Below are 13,962 nucleotides of genomic sequence, written 5' to 3'. Positions count from 1 at the left end.
ATTAGGAGATAGCTAATAAAAAAATATATAATTATCTATGCATAGCTTTTATATTAAATATATAATACTAATTATAAATGTAAAATAAATAAATATTTAAATACTTAATAATTAAGATATATAAAAAAGATTTTATCATTAAATAAATAATTAATTTGACTCGTATTAAATAATTTTAATCATGAAATAAATATATTAAATAGTTAAAGTTAATTTTTATATCATTACTAATTTTAATAAATATATTATTAGTTATCTAGCTTTCTAAATAATTTAAATATTGTACATCATTAAGTAATAGGTATAAAGATAAGTTTAAGATTGTCTCACTAGTCATTTTTTCTTTGCGGATACGGACGGATACGGATGTAATCGGATATTCTTCGAATACGAATATGGAATCGGATAGAGAAAAGTTCTTAAAATCGAATTCGGATGCATCCATATGACATCCATATTAAATTCGAATACGGATACGGATATCCATATTTACGTTTTAAGCGGATACGAATACGGATAATTCGGATGTTCAGACATCCGAATCCATCCTGAGCCGTTACAGATACAGATAGAAGGGGGAGCCCGAAGGAAGGAAGGAAGCCGACACCGCGCCACCCGCGGCGTGACCTTTTCCCGGCCGACTCATCATGAGCGTGGGCGTGTGTGTGTATCCGTCCATGCACCTGCGGCTCCCGTCCGTATGTGTGAGACGGGACGGGCCTATGAGCTCCAGGGCATTTAAGTAGCAGCAACCCCCTCCGACCCCGCCCCTAGATAGCTCGCTCGCTCTCGCCGGCTCACCGCTCTCTCTCTCTCTCTGACTCTCTCAGCGCTAGCTCCAGGCCGTTCTCTCTCTAGCTAGTGTTTCCTTTCCTTCCTCTTTGCTGGGCGCGCTTCTTTGCTTCCGAGGCGGTTCGGATGCTGTCCCACGTCGAGATGGCCCCCGTGGCCGGCGGGTTCAAGCTCTTCGGCAAGGTCATCACGCAGTGCGCCGAGAGCGCCCCGCCGGTGCCGGTGCAGCCGCCGGCGAGGGGCGCGCGGGAGAGGGACGACCCGGACGAGCGGGACCAGCCCATGGTCAAGCGGGAGGCGGCGGCGGCGGCGGACCACGACTCCGCCGAGAAGCAGCAGCACTCCGGCGCCGGCGGGGAGAGCAAAGGGCTGCAGCCGCGCCCGCGGCAGCAGCAGCAGCCGCAGCACCAGGACACCGCGGAGGCGCGCGCGGCCTCGTCGGCGCCGCCGCTGCCGTGCCCGCGCTGCCGGAGCCGGAACACCAAGTTCTGCTACTTCAACAACTACAACATCAACCAGCCGCGCCACTTCTGCAAGGACTGCCACCGCTACTGGACCGCCGGCGGCGCGCTCCGCAACGTCCCCGTCGGCGCCGGCCGCCGCAAGAACCGGCCCCTCGGCCCCGTCGTCGCCGCCGGCGCCGTGCCCGCCCACCTGCACCACCAGCACCGCGTCGCCGCCGCGGGCTTCGTCCTCGGCTTCCCCGGCGGCCAGCACCCTTCCTCCCCGACCTCCCCGTCGCCGGTCTACGCCGACCGGTGGCCGGTCTGCCCCGACCGCCGGTTCTGACGTGACGACGATCCGCCATCCGATCAGCCTCGCGGGCCCCCGGCTGGGTTTGGCCTGCGTAACTTCCTGCTGAGGTGGGGGAGGCTGCGCCTCTGCTTGCCTTGCCTCCTTGTTGTACGTGCGCCCTTGCACAATCACCAAAAGGGTATGGATGGAATGGATGGATGGATGGGAGGAGGACGACATGGAAAAATGGCCTTTTTGTTTCTTCTCCCTCGCTCTCTCCCCGTGTGTAGCTCGTCCGTTTCCTTCCCTTCTTTTTGTTGTTTCCCAAGCTTTGGATAGAGCTCAAATTGCAGGCGGGGCGGGTTGCAGCTGGCCGCAAACCCGCCGTGTTTGCCACTAAGTTTATTTTGCGGGTTTGCGGCTGCCCGCTAATCTATGCTACGCCGCTGATATGCAGATGGGAAACAACAAAGAGAAGGGAAACAACAAAGAGAAGGGAAACTCTTTGTTGTCTCCCTTCCGCCTGCAATCCGAGATAGAGCTCGTAGCTAGGCTGCAGTCTTGCAGATGTGTGTAGTGCAATGTAAACAGCACCGGCGTGTTGCGAACTCCGTGGAAACGAAAACCTCTCCGTGCGTGCGTGCGGGACCCCTGCTGATGAATGTGTGATGCGATCAGTGATCCCATGCTGCCATGCACTCCTGTCCCTCCCTGGAGTCGGTGCTCACCTCATCACCCTCGGCTCGGCTAGGCCGGCCCGACCCAAAGGGATGGGCACGGGGTCGCGCTCCGTAGCTGCCGCCTGCCGATTCACCTGCCCGTTCCTCCTCACATGTCACGTTACTGGGAAAAGGTGACGACGGGGGGTGAAAGTGAAACCCTGGAACGAACGGTGGCGCTCTGCAGATCTCGAGCTCGCAGACACTGATGTTCCTCGCAGTTGCAGCTTGCAGAATCGAAGTGAGCGAAGAGAATACCCATGCCGCCACTGGAGCTGTGGCTGGTGTTTGACCACGGCGGACAAGACGGTGGGCGGGGGCGAGGCAAAAGGAGGCGCGGCGGCCCTGCTGCTACATGGGCGCGGTGACATTTCTGTGAGTGGGTGGCCCAGCGCTTTTCACTACCTTTTGGGAAGTTTCATCGCGACGGGGGCAACACCTGGAGCGACTTTTACCGGCCATCAATGCGGCCCCGCCCGCGAAAGATCGCGCGGCCTTTACTAAAAGCGCCGGGAGATAAATATTCCAACCGTCAACTTGTCAGGGGTAGTCATGGAGTTGGGGCGAGTCAAGGGCAGGGAAGGAAAAGGGTCGCGAGGAAGAAGAGGGCTAGCCTAGGGCCAAGGAAAAGGGAATCGCTGCTGCCGCTGCCGCCGCCGCTTTGCGGGCTTTTAACTGCTCGCAAAGTTACTTTTTGCGCGGTAGCGGCCGCGAGAGCTCTGGCTTTGCCGCGGGTTTACTGCTCTCCCTCTCTCTCTGCCTGGCTCGCCTCTCCCGTCCGTCGTCAAGTGTGGTTGGGAGTTGCGCGGGCGGCAGGGGGCGCAGGGGACCTTCTCGCGCGGCCGGCTCCTCTGCTGGCAGCTCGCCCACAGCCACAGGGGCGGGCCAAGAGCTGCTGACGTAGTAGGTACGTGGGCGCGCCTGTTTTGGTTTCACAACGAGTCCCCCTAATAAAGTTGTAATGATCGTTTCGACCTGGTGTGCAGTGCAGTAGTGGAACTAGCAAAAGTGCCCATCCATTAATACAAGCTGCTACCCGTGGCAAATTCCTGCCGCTTGGCGACGGCCCGCCCAAAAGCGCACCATCCTGCTGAGAGTAAAATGAAAGATACATTGAATAGAGATGAGTCCTTGTGTTCCCATTGATCAATTATTGCTTATATACAAGACCAAAAAACACCATTCTCCAAGACATATCCCTTTGGGATGGTCCCTTTAAGACACCCTTTGGGGGTGGAAATTCCCCAAGTGGGATTTGCTCCCTCCATATCCAAAAAACCTGACGTTTAGGACAAGGTTTGAGTCAACTCAAACCTTGAAAATATAAATCATGAATAACTCTCAAATTGTTGAGTTTGAAAATGTAAAAATTATATGAATAGATTTGTCTTGAAAAAAACTTTTATGAAAGTATACATATATCACTTTTTGATAAATATTTTTAGAGAAATAAGAAGTCAAAGTTGTGTTTTGGAGACCGTGTCGCTGTCCTAAACGTCAGGTTTTTTTGGGTATGAAGGGAGTACCTACTAATTACAGAATTATATAAATAATTACACTAATTGATCACTAATTAACTATTTTCTTCATGACACATCCATCTTGGTGTATACTGGCGTCTGGCGTCCTCTTTGCAAAAAGTCGGCGAAGCTTGTGGTAAACTTACACCATGAAAGCGATCGGGTGCTCTAGCCTAAGAGGGAGAGGGGGTGAATTAGGCACTCTAAAATCCTTAAACTATGGCTCCAACTAGTTTGCACAAAACTTAAACTAAAATAATCTATCTAGATGTGCAACTACGGTTCACTTTGGTGTGAAACCCTCATCCCAAAAGAGTTTTGCAACCTATAACCAATCCTAGCAAAATACTACACTAAGAAAGTAAAGGCACACAAGTTGCAATATGAAATGCGGAAGCTTAAAGGGAGGGATGCGAGAAAGCGAACTCTCGACACGAGGATTTATCCCGTGGTTCGGTTTGCCACAAAGGCGCCCCTACGTCCACGTTGTTGAAGCACTCACTAAGAGTATCGCTTCCCGGCAATCAAGTCTCTTCCGTGAACACAATCACGGTCACCTTGATCCCGATCTTCACTAAGGGAGATTGCTCACGAAGGAGGGGTCTCCGTCCCCCGCACAATGTTGTCGACGCCACTCCACACCAAGCCGGAGGGTCGTTGACTTGCCGGCGAGCCACTAATGCTCCAAGGAGACCGGCGCACCGAGATACAAGTTTGGTTCACTCTAGAACCACAGCACAAGGATCTAAACCTTGCTTGATCACTCACTCAAGAGCTAACCTAGCACTAACACTCACAAAGCTTGTGCTAAGGACTAAGGATTTGAACTCTATGCTCTTGGATGGCTTGGAGGTGTTCTTGGGTGTGTGTGTGATGTCTTGGGACTCCAGCAAACTCAAAATAGCCGGGGTGATGTGTATATATAGGTCACCAACTCTAGAGAGCCGTTACTAGCCGTTGGCCAGTTTTCTGCGTAGGCATCGGAACTTCCGGTGCATAGGGCATCGGTTCTTCCAGTCACTCTGCGCTCTGAAGTAGCCGTTGGCCTCTCTGACACTGCTGCAGCAACTTCAAGGACCATCGGATGAACCGATGCTAAAGCGTCGGAACTTCCGGTGACATTTGATCTTCATAAAGCCGTTACACCTTGCTGACGTCATTGCACCGACGCATTGCTCCGATGGCCATCGGTTTATCCGGTGCTGAAGGCTTGGCTGCTGCACGCTTGACATCGTCTCTGGAACATGGTACATCGATTGCACCGATGCCTCTGAATGGACCGTCGGTTCAACCGGTGCTTCACTTCTTTCTTCACTTGATCTCCAGAGGCGCTCAGTCTTGCACCAAAGCCAGGCCGTCGGATCTTCCGACAACCATCGGATGCACCGATGTTATAGGCATCGGTTCTTGCGGTGCTACTGATTTCAGTAGAACTCGTCCAATTCAGCGTTTCTTTGAGTTCTTTCTTCGTGTTTTGTTTTGAATGGTCTTTTTACTTCATCTCTGGAATCTAGAAATGTTCACTTAACACAATCATTAGTCCTATTAATTATATTATTATACGATCACCAAAATCACTTAAAATATCGTAAATGGTGCCATGTTCGTTACACACGAGTAGTCACCGGCAGCGGCAGCATGGGGCGACGGCGCAAAAGCACCGGGAAACCGCTCCCTAGTGGCACCGATCGGGGAAAACGACGTGTGGACGGGGGCTCGTCCTAGGTCATGCGTGCTGGGCTCGCCCTCGTCTCCCGCGGTCTCCCGTCGATCGGGATGGAACAGGGCTGGACGGGCTTTGGAGTACTAGTACTAGCTCGGGGATAGGGACAAGGACGCGGTTGCTTTATTACCGCACTGCAATCAAGCGGAAAAGCCCAAGAAAGGAATATTACTGTAGTACATGTTGCCCTCAAGGAAACGATTTTGCTGGGAACATCTGCTGACCACAAGTAGCTACGAGTAATGCATGTGCATGTTAGGTAACATCAAGTAGGCTAATTGAGCAGAGGTTCCTTACTTCCTTATGGTCTGACTTGTCCACTGGGTTGTAGTTACTCAGTTCGTCACGTGTGCTCGTATTATCCTCAGTTTAATTTAGGAAACTAATAAGTGGAGGTTTTTTTCTCAGTGTGCAACATGCTCTATGATACCAAGAAACCATAATATTGTTTGATTGCTAAAGAAACAATCTACCAACATAGAAGGAACTAGGCAATCTGGCTTCATCAGTTATGGTTGGTCACCACTCACCAAGTTATCTGACTCCTCTTCAAAGAAACTGTCTTCTTTTGTGGAAGTAGTCCCTCGGACCCATGAAAAGTGCAATTATATATTTTTTCGGGTGGTGTACATGAAAAGACTCTCATACCCTTATTTATTTGTTACATATGGTTAGTTTTGGCATGTAATTCAAATATGACCATTTAATAGGCAAACAGTTGAGATCCAATCTTTAGAATTGCATTTTTTGTGTATTTTTTTTTCTTTTTTAGGGTCATGTGTGGGATTTTTTTTTCAAATGCAGTATTTTATTTTTCGTTGGACGGAGGGAGTATGGCCATGTTTAGTTCCCAAAAATTTTCAAGATTTTCCGTCACATCAAATTTTGGACACATGCATAAAGCATTAAATATAGTTTAAAAAATAACCAATCGCACATGTCGTGGTGTGGAAAACCACAACCGGGTGGCGGAATGCACCCGCCTAATCCTAAGTGTAGGATGTGCTTGGGGGCAGTCAGGGAACGCTCGATCTAGAGGCGTAAGAACACGGAAGCACACAAGGATTTAGAGTGGTTCGGACCGCCGGAGCGTAATACCCTACGTCCACTGTGTGATGTATTGTCTGAGCTTGTGTGCAAGCTGGGGAGGAGCTATGGCTGTTTCTGCATGTGAAAAACTTGTGGACCTTGTCTTCTAGCGGGCGTGCTCTCCCTTTTATATGTCCAAGGGGAGCACGTACACTGAGCGGGGCCCCGATAGGTGGGCCGACGATATATTTGATATTTTACACGGCGGAGCCTTAAATGGTACAGATCCAAAGATCTTCGTCGTCGGCTTCCGTGCGTACCTTCCGACTGGGTATGGTCTTAAGCCGTCCTGTCGGTGTAGGCAACTACGAACGCAGAGGGTAGGGTGCAGCGCCGTGTTACCCTCTTTGCTCACTGTTGCGGCGTACTGTTACCGAGTTGTCAGAAGTAGGTTAGGGTGCAGCGCCACGTTACCCTCTCTGTTCACTGTTGCGGCGTACTGTTACCGAGTTGTCAGAAGTAGGTCATCATGACTTGCTGTCCATGTGTGGCGCTGGGATTTGACTGCACGCCTCGGTAACTCGCGATCCACACTATGGACTGACAAAAGCTGCCCCGTGCCCAGCGGCAGCAGAGCACGCCTCAACCACTCGCACTTAATGCAGGTGGGTGAGGGAGCTTCCAGCGGAAGGCTTGTGCCCGCGCCCGCACATGCGGGACAGGTGGGCGAGCTTCCTGCGGAAGGCTTGCGCCCGCGCCCGCATCTGCGTGACATGTGGCGGCTCCGGATCCCTCCCGAGCGGAGTGCTGGCCGTGGGCTCGGGGGGTCCGGATAGGCACGTGGAAGTCCTGGACCCAACTGTGGGGGTCCGAATCCATGGCAGAAGACCCTGAGCATTTCCATCTCTGGGACACGTGGCGTCACCGGACCTGTCCCTACGTGGTGGAGTAGATCCGAGGCCGTTGGCCCGGTGAGACGGAGTCGGACCGCTGGGGTCCGGCTGCTCAGGCCCTCAGGGTGTAGTTACGGATAACTACGCGTGTATCAGCCTTGACACAGTAGGAGTGGGTACCCCGGTCTGGGTACACCGTCAGAGACCCCCGGGCCCACCTGCGGGTAAGGTACGAACCCGCAGGTGGGGCCAGAACCATGTCGGAGTCATCGGGAAACGTCGTTCTTCCCGTCCTGGATTCTGCTGTCGAGCGCCTGCGTCGCCTGAAGTCCGCCCTCGGCGCACGCCTTGTCGCCGAGGGTCAGGAGACTGTTCGGATGGTGGCCGAGCAACTCTGCACATGACTTAGGATCGGCGGTTAGTAACCTACCCACGTGGTCCCAAATCCTGTTGGCAGAGGTCCTTTGAGATACGCAGCCGGACCTGTGGAACAGAGCTTAGGAGGCCAGCCCTTAAGCTAGAATGAGGTCCGGACCTCTAGATACGTAGTTCCGGGTACTAGGACACCTGTTACAGAGTGGTGGAGTGCACAGGCTTAGGTACGGAACCAAGCTAAGCGGCTGCATAGGGCTCCGGACCACCCCCCGGGAACAAGTACCCCTTCCCCGAAGCAGGTTCCTAGAGACCCGGACCCCCCCTCTAGCAGTGAGGGGGTCCCAAACTGAACCACATGCCGGCCAACTCAATTCGGACACAGGAGTGGGAACCACGCGGGGGTTAGTGCAAACAGAATGCGTAGATTGAAATTGGAATGTAACATCCTTAGAGGCGAACTGAGAATAAACTTTTCCTTTATAACTAGTTGTACATGAGATGTGCGATGTAAGCCAGAACACGGGTTTATGAGGCCGGAGCTGTCCGGACTTCCAGGGCCCCAGTCTTAGGTACTACGGTACTCGCCCTAGGTAGGTAGAGCATGCAGGCTTATGGTACGGAACCAGGCCAAGTGGCTTCACAGCTCCGGACCTCCCCGGAGGGTGAGTACGCTTCCCTGAACCTGGTTCGCAGAGGTCCGGACCCCTCCACGGGGGAGGCTCACCGGACTGGACCACACGGAAGTACTACCTAGTTGCAAAGGAAAAGGTTTTATTCCCTGCTGGGCCTCTAAGGGTAGGACTTACAGAGATGTAAAGTCGGGGGTGCGACCGGAGTCGTCTTTCCGCCGGAGAGAGCCACCAGAGTCGGCTTAGTGCGACCGGAGTGGGCTTTCAGCCGGAGCGGGCTTGGTGCGACCAGAGTGGGCTTTCCGCTGGAGCGGGCTTGGTGCGACCAGAGTCGGCTTTCCGCCGGAGCGGGCTCCCCCATCGGGTGGTCATGGGGCTCGACAATCCGAGCCATGGAGATGCCAAGTGGGCGATCAAGCGGAACCCAAGCTACCCCCTACCTGGCGCGCCAAATGTCGTGGTGTGGAAAACCACAACCGGGTGGCGAAATGCACCCGCCTAATCCTAAGTGTGGGATGTGCTTGGGGCCAGTCAAGGAATGCTCGATCTAGAGGCGTAAGAACACGGAAGCACACAAGGATTTAGAGTGGTTCGGGCCGCCGGAGCATAATACCCTACGTTCACTGTGTGATGTATTACCTGAGCTTGTGTGCAAGCTGTGGGAGGAGCTATGCCTATTTCTGCATGTGAAAAACTTATGAACCTTGTGTTCTAACGGGCGTGCTCTCCCTTTTATATGTCCAAGGGGAGCATGTACACTGAGCGGGGCTCCGACAGGTGGGCTCGGCGATATATTTGATTTTGTACACAGCGGAGCCTTAAATGCTACAGATCCGGAGATCTTCGTCGTCGGCCTCCGTGCGTACCTTCCGACTGGGTATGGTCTCGAGCTGTCCTGTCGGTGTAGGCAGCTACGAACGTAGAGGGGGTAGGGTGCAGCGCCGCGTTACCCTCTCTGTTCACTGTTGCGGCGTACTGTTACCGAGTTGTCAGAAGTAGGTCATCATGACTTGCCAGCCATGCGTGGCGCTGGGATTTGACCGCACGCCTCGGTAACTCGCGATTCACACTGTGGACTGACAAAAGCTGCCCCGTGCCCAGCGGCAGCAGAGCACGCCTCAATCACTCGCACTTAATGCGGGTGGGTGAGGGAGCTTCCAGCGGAAGGCTTGTGCCCACGCCCGCACATGCGGGACAGGTGGGCGAGCTTCTTGCGGAAGGCTTGCGCCCGCGCCCACGTCTGCGTGACACGTGGCAGCTCTGGACCTCTCCCGAGCGGAGTGCTGAGCCGAGGGCTCGGGGGGTCCGGATAGGCACGTGGAGGTCCCGGACCCGACTGTGGGGGTCCGAATCCATGGCAGAAGACCCTGAGCATTTCCATCTCTGGGACACGTGGCGTCACCGGACCTGTCCCTACGTGGTGGAGTAGGTCCGAGGCCGTTGGCCCGGTGAGACGGAGTCGGACCACTGGGGTCCGGCTGCTCAGGCCATCAGAGTAAAAACAAAAGTGCTACGATAGCCGAATCCAAAAAATTTCGCAAACTAGACACGCACTATGTTTTGAGGACTTTTTCTAGAAAGCCTAGGTCTTGGGTAATCGTTAGTAGGGGCGCCTGGCGGTCTGAAGGTCAGTCCTGTTGGGTGGTTTCCCCTATTTCCCTACCTGTTGCTGTATGAATCATCAGTATTCCCGTTCTTATAATGGAAATGGGTTTTCCTCAGTAAAAAAAAAAGAGTTCTGATCCACAGCAAAAAAAAAAAAAGAGCAGCTAGGAGGATAACTCTTCCGCTGTGATTGTCACCAAATGTCCTTCCCCCCTTTTCCGACCGGCAGTGGAGCTTTTTCTCGGAGGAGAAAAAAAGAAGAAGAAGCGCTGAACCAAAGCTAAAAGATGGACAGGAAAGTGCACTTTGGAGTGATTGATCATTGTGTGCTACTGCACGGAAAGGTTCCCCTTTATGAACGCATCCTGGCGATCAACTTGAAATTGCGTAAAGGCACACAACTCTGACGTGGGGAGCCGAGACCTTTCGCACCCTGAGTACTGCCGGCCCAAATGCGCAGACGAGGCTTAGGGCCAGGCCAAAGTAGCTCTGTATCCATTTCTGCAGTCAAAACTGTCTAGACGAACTGCCACGGAAATACACGGCACGCTACATGTTCCTTTCATACGCTCTTTCTAGCACTACAAGATCGATCAGTTAGCTTAACTCGTTTGAGAAACTTTAAGGCAGCCAAACCCAAACACTGCTACTCCTATGTGCGAGCAGGCGTCAAACTTGTCAAGTGTCAAGCGTGATCCATTTGATCAGACACGAGGCGTCAGGCATCTAAAGGCTGTAACGGTAATACCATTCGTATGAAGAGGAAAAGGGGACCGGTTGCAGCAGCACCCAAAGCTTGAATGTGAATAAATGAATGTGAAGGCCTCAAGCATCTATCTTTAAAACTGATGAATGAACAAGTCACCAGAAAATTGGCAGTTTGTGATTTATTGATCATGGATATGATAAAGAGTTATACACACCCACTGACGGATCGAAGAACCACACATGACGACCTAAATCTTATACAAAGAAGATCTAGCCAGATTATCAGCATTTACATTTGAGCCTCGGCCTTCATGGATGAACTGTACGAACTGAAAGTCTTTGGCCGTCGTCTTGATTTCTTGCACAATCTAGCTATACGGTCCCATCTCAATCACTCACCATCACCAGGTTGTGCAGAAGCAAATTCTTTCCTAGGACCAAGCCTTCCCTGCATGCAAGAGCCTCGTGTGTCGGACTGTCGGGCCGGTTGTAAAGATTGATGATGGGCTTTAGCATGGCAATGTACTGTAGTAGCTAGCGGGGTACGCTATTTTACGGTTGACCGTAAGTTGGCCCTCTTCCGGTCGATTCGGACCAAAATATGTTTCTGTTTCCGGCCCCACTCCATTCTCTTTTGTTTTCGGCTCTGGCCCTCCACCTAACTGCTCTATTGGATTCCCTAACTCACGCTGGAGCTTTGGTTCCGCACCCCATCAAAATTCTGTTGCATATTCTTTTTAGAAAAAACTATATTGATGGGAAGTTTTTTATAATAAAATAATATGAATAGAAAAAAATTGTAAAAAACTTTTTTTACGACAAAATGGAGACAAGAAAAATAGAAGCGAAAAAATTAAACCCAGAATAAAAAATAAAATAAAAATTTAGGACCAAAAACTAAGAGCAGAAATTGAAAAAAAAACTTTGTGTTGAAAAATTTAGGAAACAAAATTTGTGATAAAGTTAAATAAAAAATTTTGAAAATAAAAATATTCAGAAACATTATTTGAAAACAAAAATTCAAAACAAAAAAAATCATTTGATAACAAAAAAGTTTAGGACAAAAATTAACACAGGAAAGTTGGAAAAAAAAGGGTGGAAAAGTGGAGCAAGGAACCGCAGTACCTGTGGTGCGTGGCACCGTAGCCCACTAGCCTAGGACCCTAGGTGCATCCGTGCCTGGCAGTGCATCGACCGCTGGTAGCGCTCGGCGCGGTCGACTGCGGAACCAGCATCGCGGTAGCTAGCTCTGGACGCGCGGCCCAGCACTACATATACTACTCACCATTCCGGCCCGCCGAATAAATAAGTCAACTTGTCGCAGCCGCCACCGAAGGCAGGGCGGGGCGGGACACGGTCCGGCGCCGCCACCGCCAACCAGCCGACTGGCCTCTGGCACATCCCAGGCGTACCCTGCAATCCTCAGCCGCATGCTCGGCGGCCTCCATTTCCGCCGCGCTTTCCTCTCACGAAACACGGCATGGGAAGCAAGCCTAGTGCTGCTGGCTGAGGTGGCCGGCGGCTGCTTGCGTGCGTGCTCCGGGCGAACTTCCAAGTCGGCATCGGCGTCGTTTTTTACGCACCGGAACTGAAAATCGTGTGGAGCGCGAAGCAAGCAGTCGGTGCAGGAGCGGTACTGAAAATCGTTAGTCAACTCCTTCCTCGCCCTGGTGCCGACCTCACCTCGCGGCCCAACTGCCATTGCCACATGCTTCCCGGGCGGGCGTGGTGACCGTTACACGGCACACCCACATGCTCTGACGCGCACGACACTAACATATATGGGGGATCCGCACAACTTTGACACAATACAAACATCACAATCTGAACTTGCATCGCCATTCGCCATTGTCAACTGCCTGTCAAGAAGACTGAAGAACTGCAGGGAGTTATCTATCGATCGATCGATCCAGCTCGAAAGACGAAAATGACGGTGAGTAGTTTCGTCCCTCTAAGCTACGTGCGTGCATTTTTTTTTTCATTCAATCTGTCGGCACCATCATCCCTTTTTTTTTGTGTGTGTGTGTGTCTGACCGATTCATCTCTGCTGGGTGTTGTCGATTCATCCCTGCCGGCGAACAGCTCGTGGAGATGTGCGTGCACATGGACTGCCCGGGGTGCGAGAAGAAGGTCCGGAAGGCGGTGCAGCGCCTGGAGGGCGTGCACGACGTGGAGGTCGACATGGCGCAGCAGAAGGTGACGGTGAACGGCGACGTGGAGCAGAAGAAGGTGCTCAAGGCGGTGCGCCGGACGGGGCGCCGCGCCGTGCTGTGGCCGCAGCCCTTCGCCGGCGCCGCCGCCGGGGCCGCGCACGTCCTGGCGCAGCAGCAGCTCTTGTACAATCCCGCCGGCGCGGCGGGCCCGGCGCACGCCACCCACGCGGCGCGGCCGGGGTCCTCGTACAACTACCACAAGCGCGGCTACGACGACTCGCGGCTGTACGGCGCCTACTACCACCACGGCGCCAGCTCGGCCGTCGCCGGCACCAGGGCCACCGACTACTTCAGCGACGAGAACGCGCAGGGGTGCGCCGTCATGTGAGAATGACTGGCAGGATCGCACGTCGCCGCTCGTTGGCTGTTCTTCCTGTGTCTACTCTTTCGGCTGGAAGGGAAGACGGGGAGGACAGCGGCGGCGACGGCCGCCGGGGAACGGGTCGGAGCCGAAGCCGTACGAATCAGGGGGCTAGGTCGAAATCTACATTGTAAAGTTTACAAATAGCCCTCTACTAATTTGAATCGCAGCTATTATTTACAATTCAAAGTAGAGTTTTCCGAAAATATTCCGATTAGGTATTTATTAGGTGTAGTTCGGGTCGTGATTATTTAATCGCGATCTTTAATCTTTTATATAATTTTAGAATCCATTATTTATAAAAAGCTCCCTAATCGATCCAGTCGAGGGGGCATTGTGTAAATATATATACTGGGGCGGTGCTGGAGCAGCGGGCTCGCCGTCCATTCCAGCGACCCCCTGAAGATTCACCGCCTAGCCGGTGCCCCTATCTCCCGCCTACCTCCGCAGATGCTGTCGCGGCGGCACGACGGGAGCACGGTGGCCTGATCTGAGACGGCTAGGTGCCTACGGCGAGGCGAGACGAAGCTCGAATCGACCAAGAACAGAACTGGTCCAGAGTTGCATGACCTGCCAGTTTTTAGTTGCGAGAGAGATTCGTTTTTTTCATCAGAGCTTGCTGCCGACTGCCACCAGCTCGCCGGACTCCTTCTTGCACCA

General features: G+C 52.6%; 2 protein-coding genes across 2 annotated transcripts; both read left to right on the top strand.

The window, feature by feature from the left end:
- The first annotated feature begins 568 nt into the window (after window positions 1-568).
- Window positions 569-2,170, top strand: LOC120672059 (dof zinc finger protein 5-like). The gene has a single exon (XM_039952351.1). The coding sequence runs from the start codon at window positions 919-921 to the stop codon at window positions 1,579-1,581; it is 663 nt and encodes a 220-aa protein (XP_039808285.1). The 5' UTR covers window positions 569-918; the 3' UTR covers window positions 1,582-2,170.
- Window positions 2,171-12,465: 10,295 nt separating this feature from the next.
- On the top strand, window positions 12,466-13,590 carry LOC120676856 (heavy metal-associated isoprenylated plant protein 28-like). Its single transcript, XM_039958184.1, has 2 exons — window positions 12,466-12,661; window positions 12,811-13,590. The coding sequence occupies exons 1-2, from the start codon at window positions 12,656-12,658 to the stop codon at window positions 13,267-13,269; spliced, it is 465 nt and encodes a 154-aa protein (XP_039814118.1). The 5' UTR covers window positions 12,466-12,655; the 3' UTR covers window positions 13,270-13,590.
- Window positions 13,591-13,962: the final 372 nt, after the last annotated feature.

This window comes from Panicum virgatum, chromosome 5N (assembly GCF_016808335.1).
Source record: "Panicum virgatum strain AP13 chromosome 5N, P.virgatum_v5, whole genome shotgun sequence".
NCBI classification, from domain to species: Eukaryota; Viridiplantae; Streptophyta; class Magnoliopsida; order Poales; family Poaceae; genus Panicum; species Panicum virgatum.
The sequence above is the reverse complement of the archived record's forward strand: the minus strand, read 5'-3'. Positions and strand labels throughout refer to the sequence as shown.

Bases quoted from the DNA above. Each gene is read 5' to 3' on its own strand.
- LOC120672059 (XM_039952351.1), top strand. From the start codon at position 919: ATGCTGTCCCACGTCGAGATGGCCCCCGTGGCCGGCGGGTTCAAGCTC.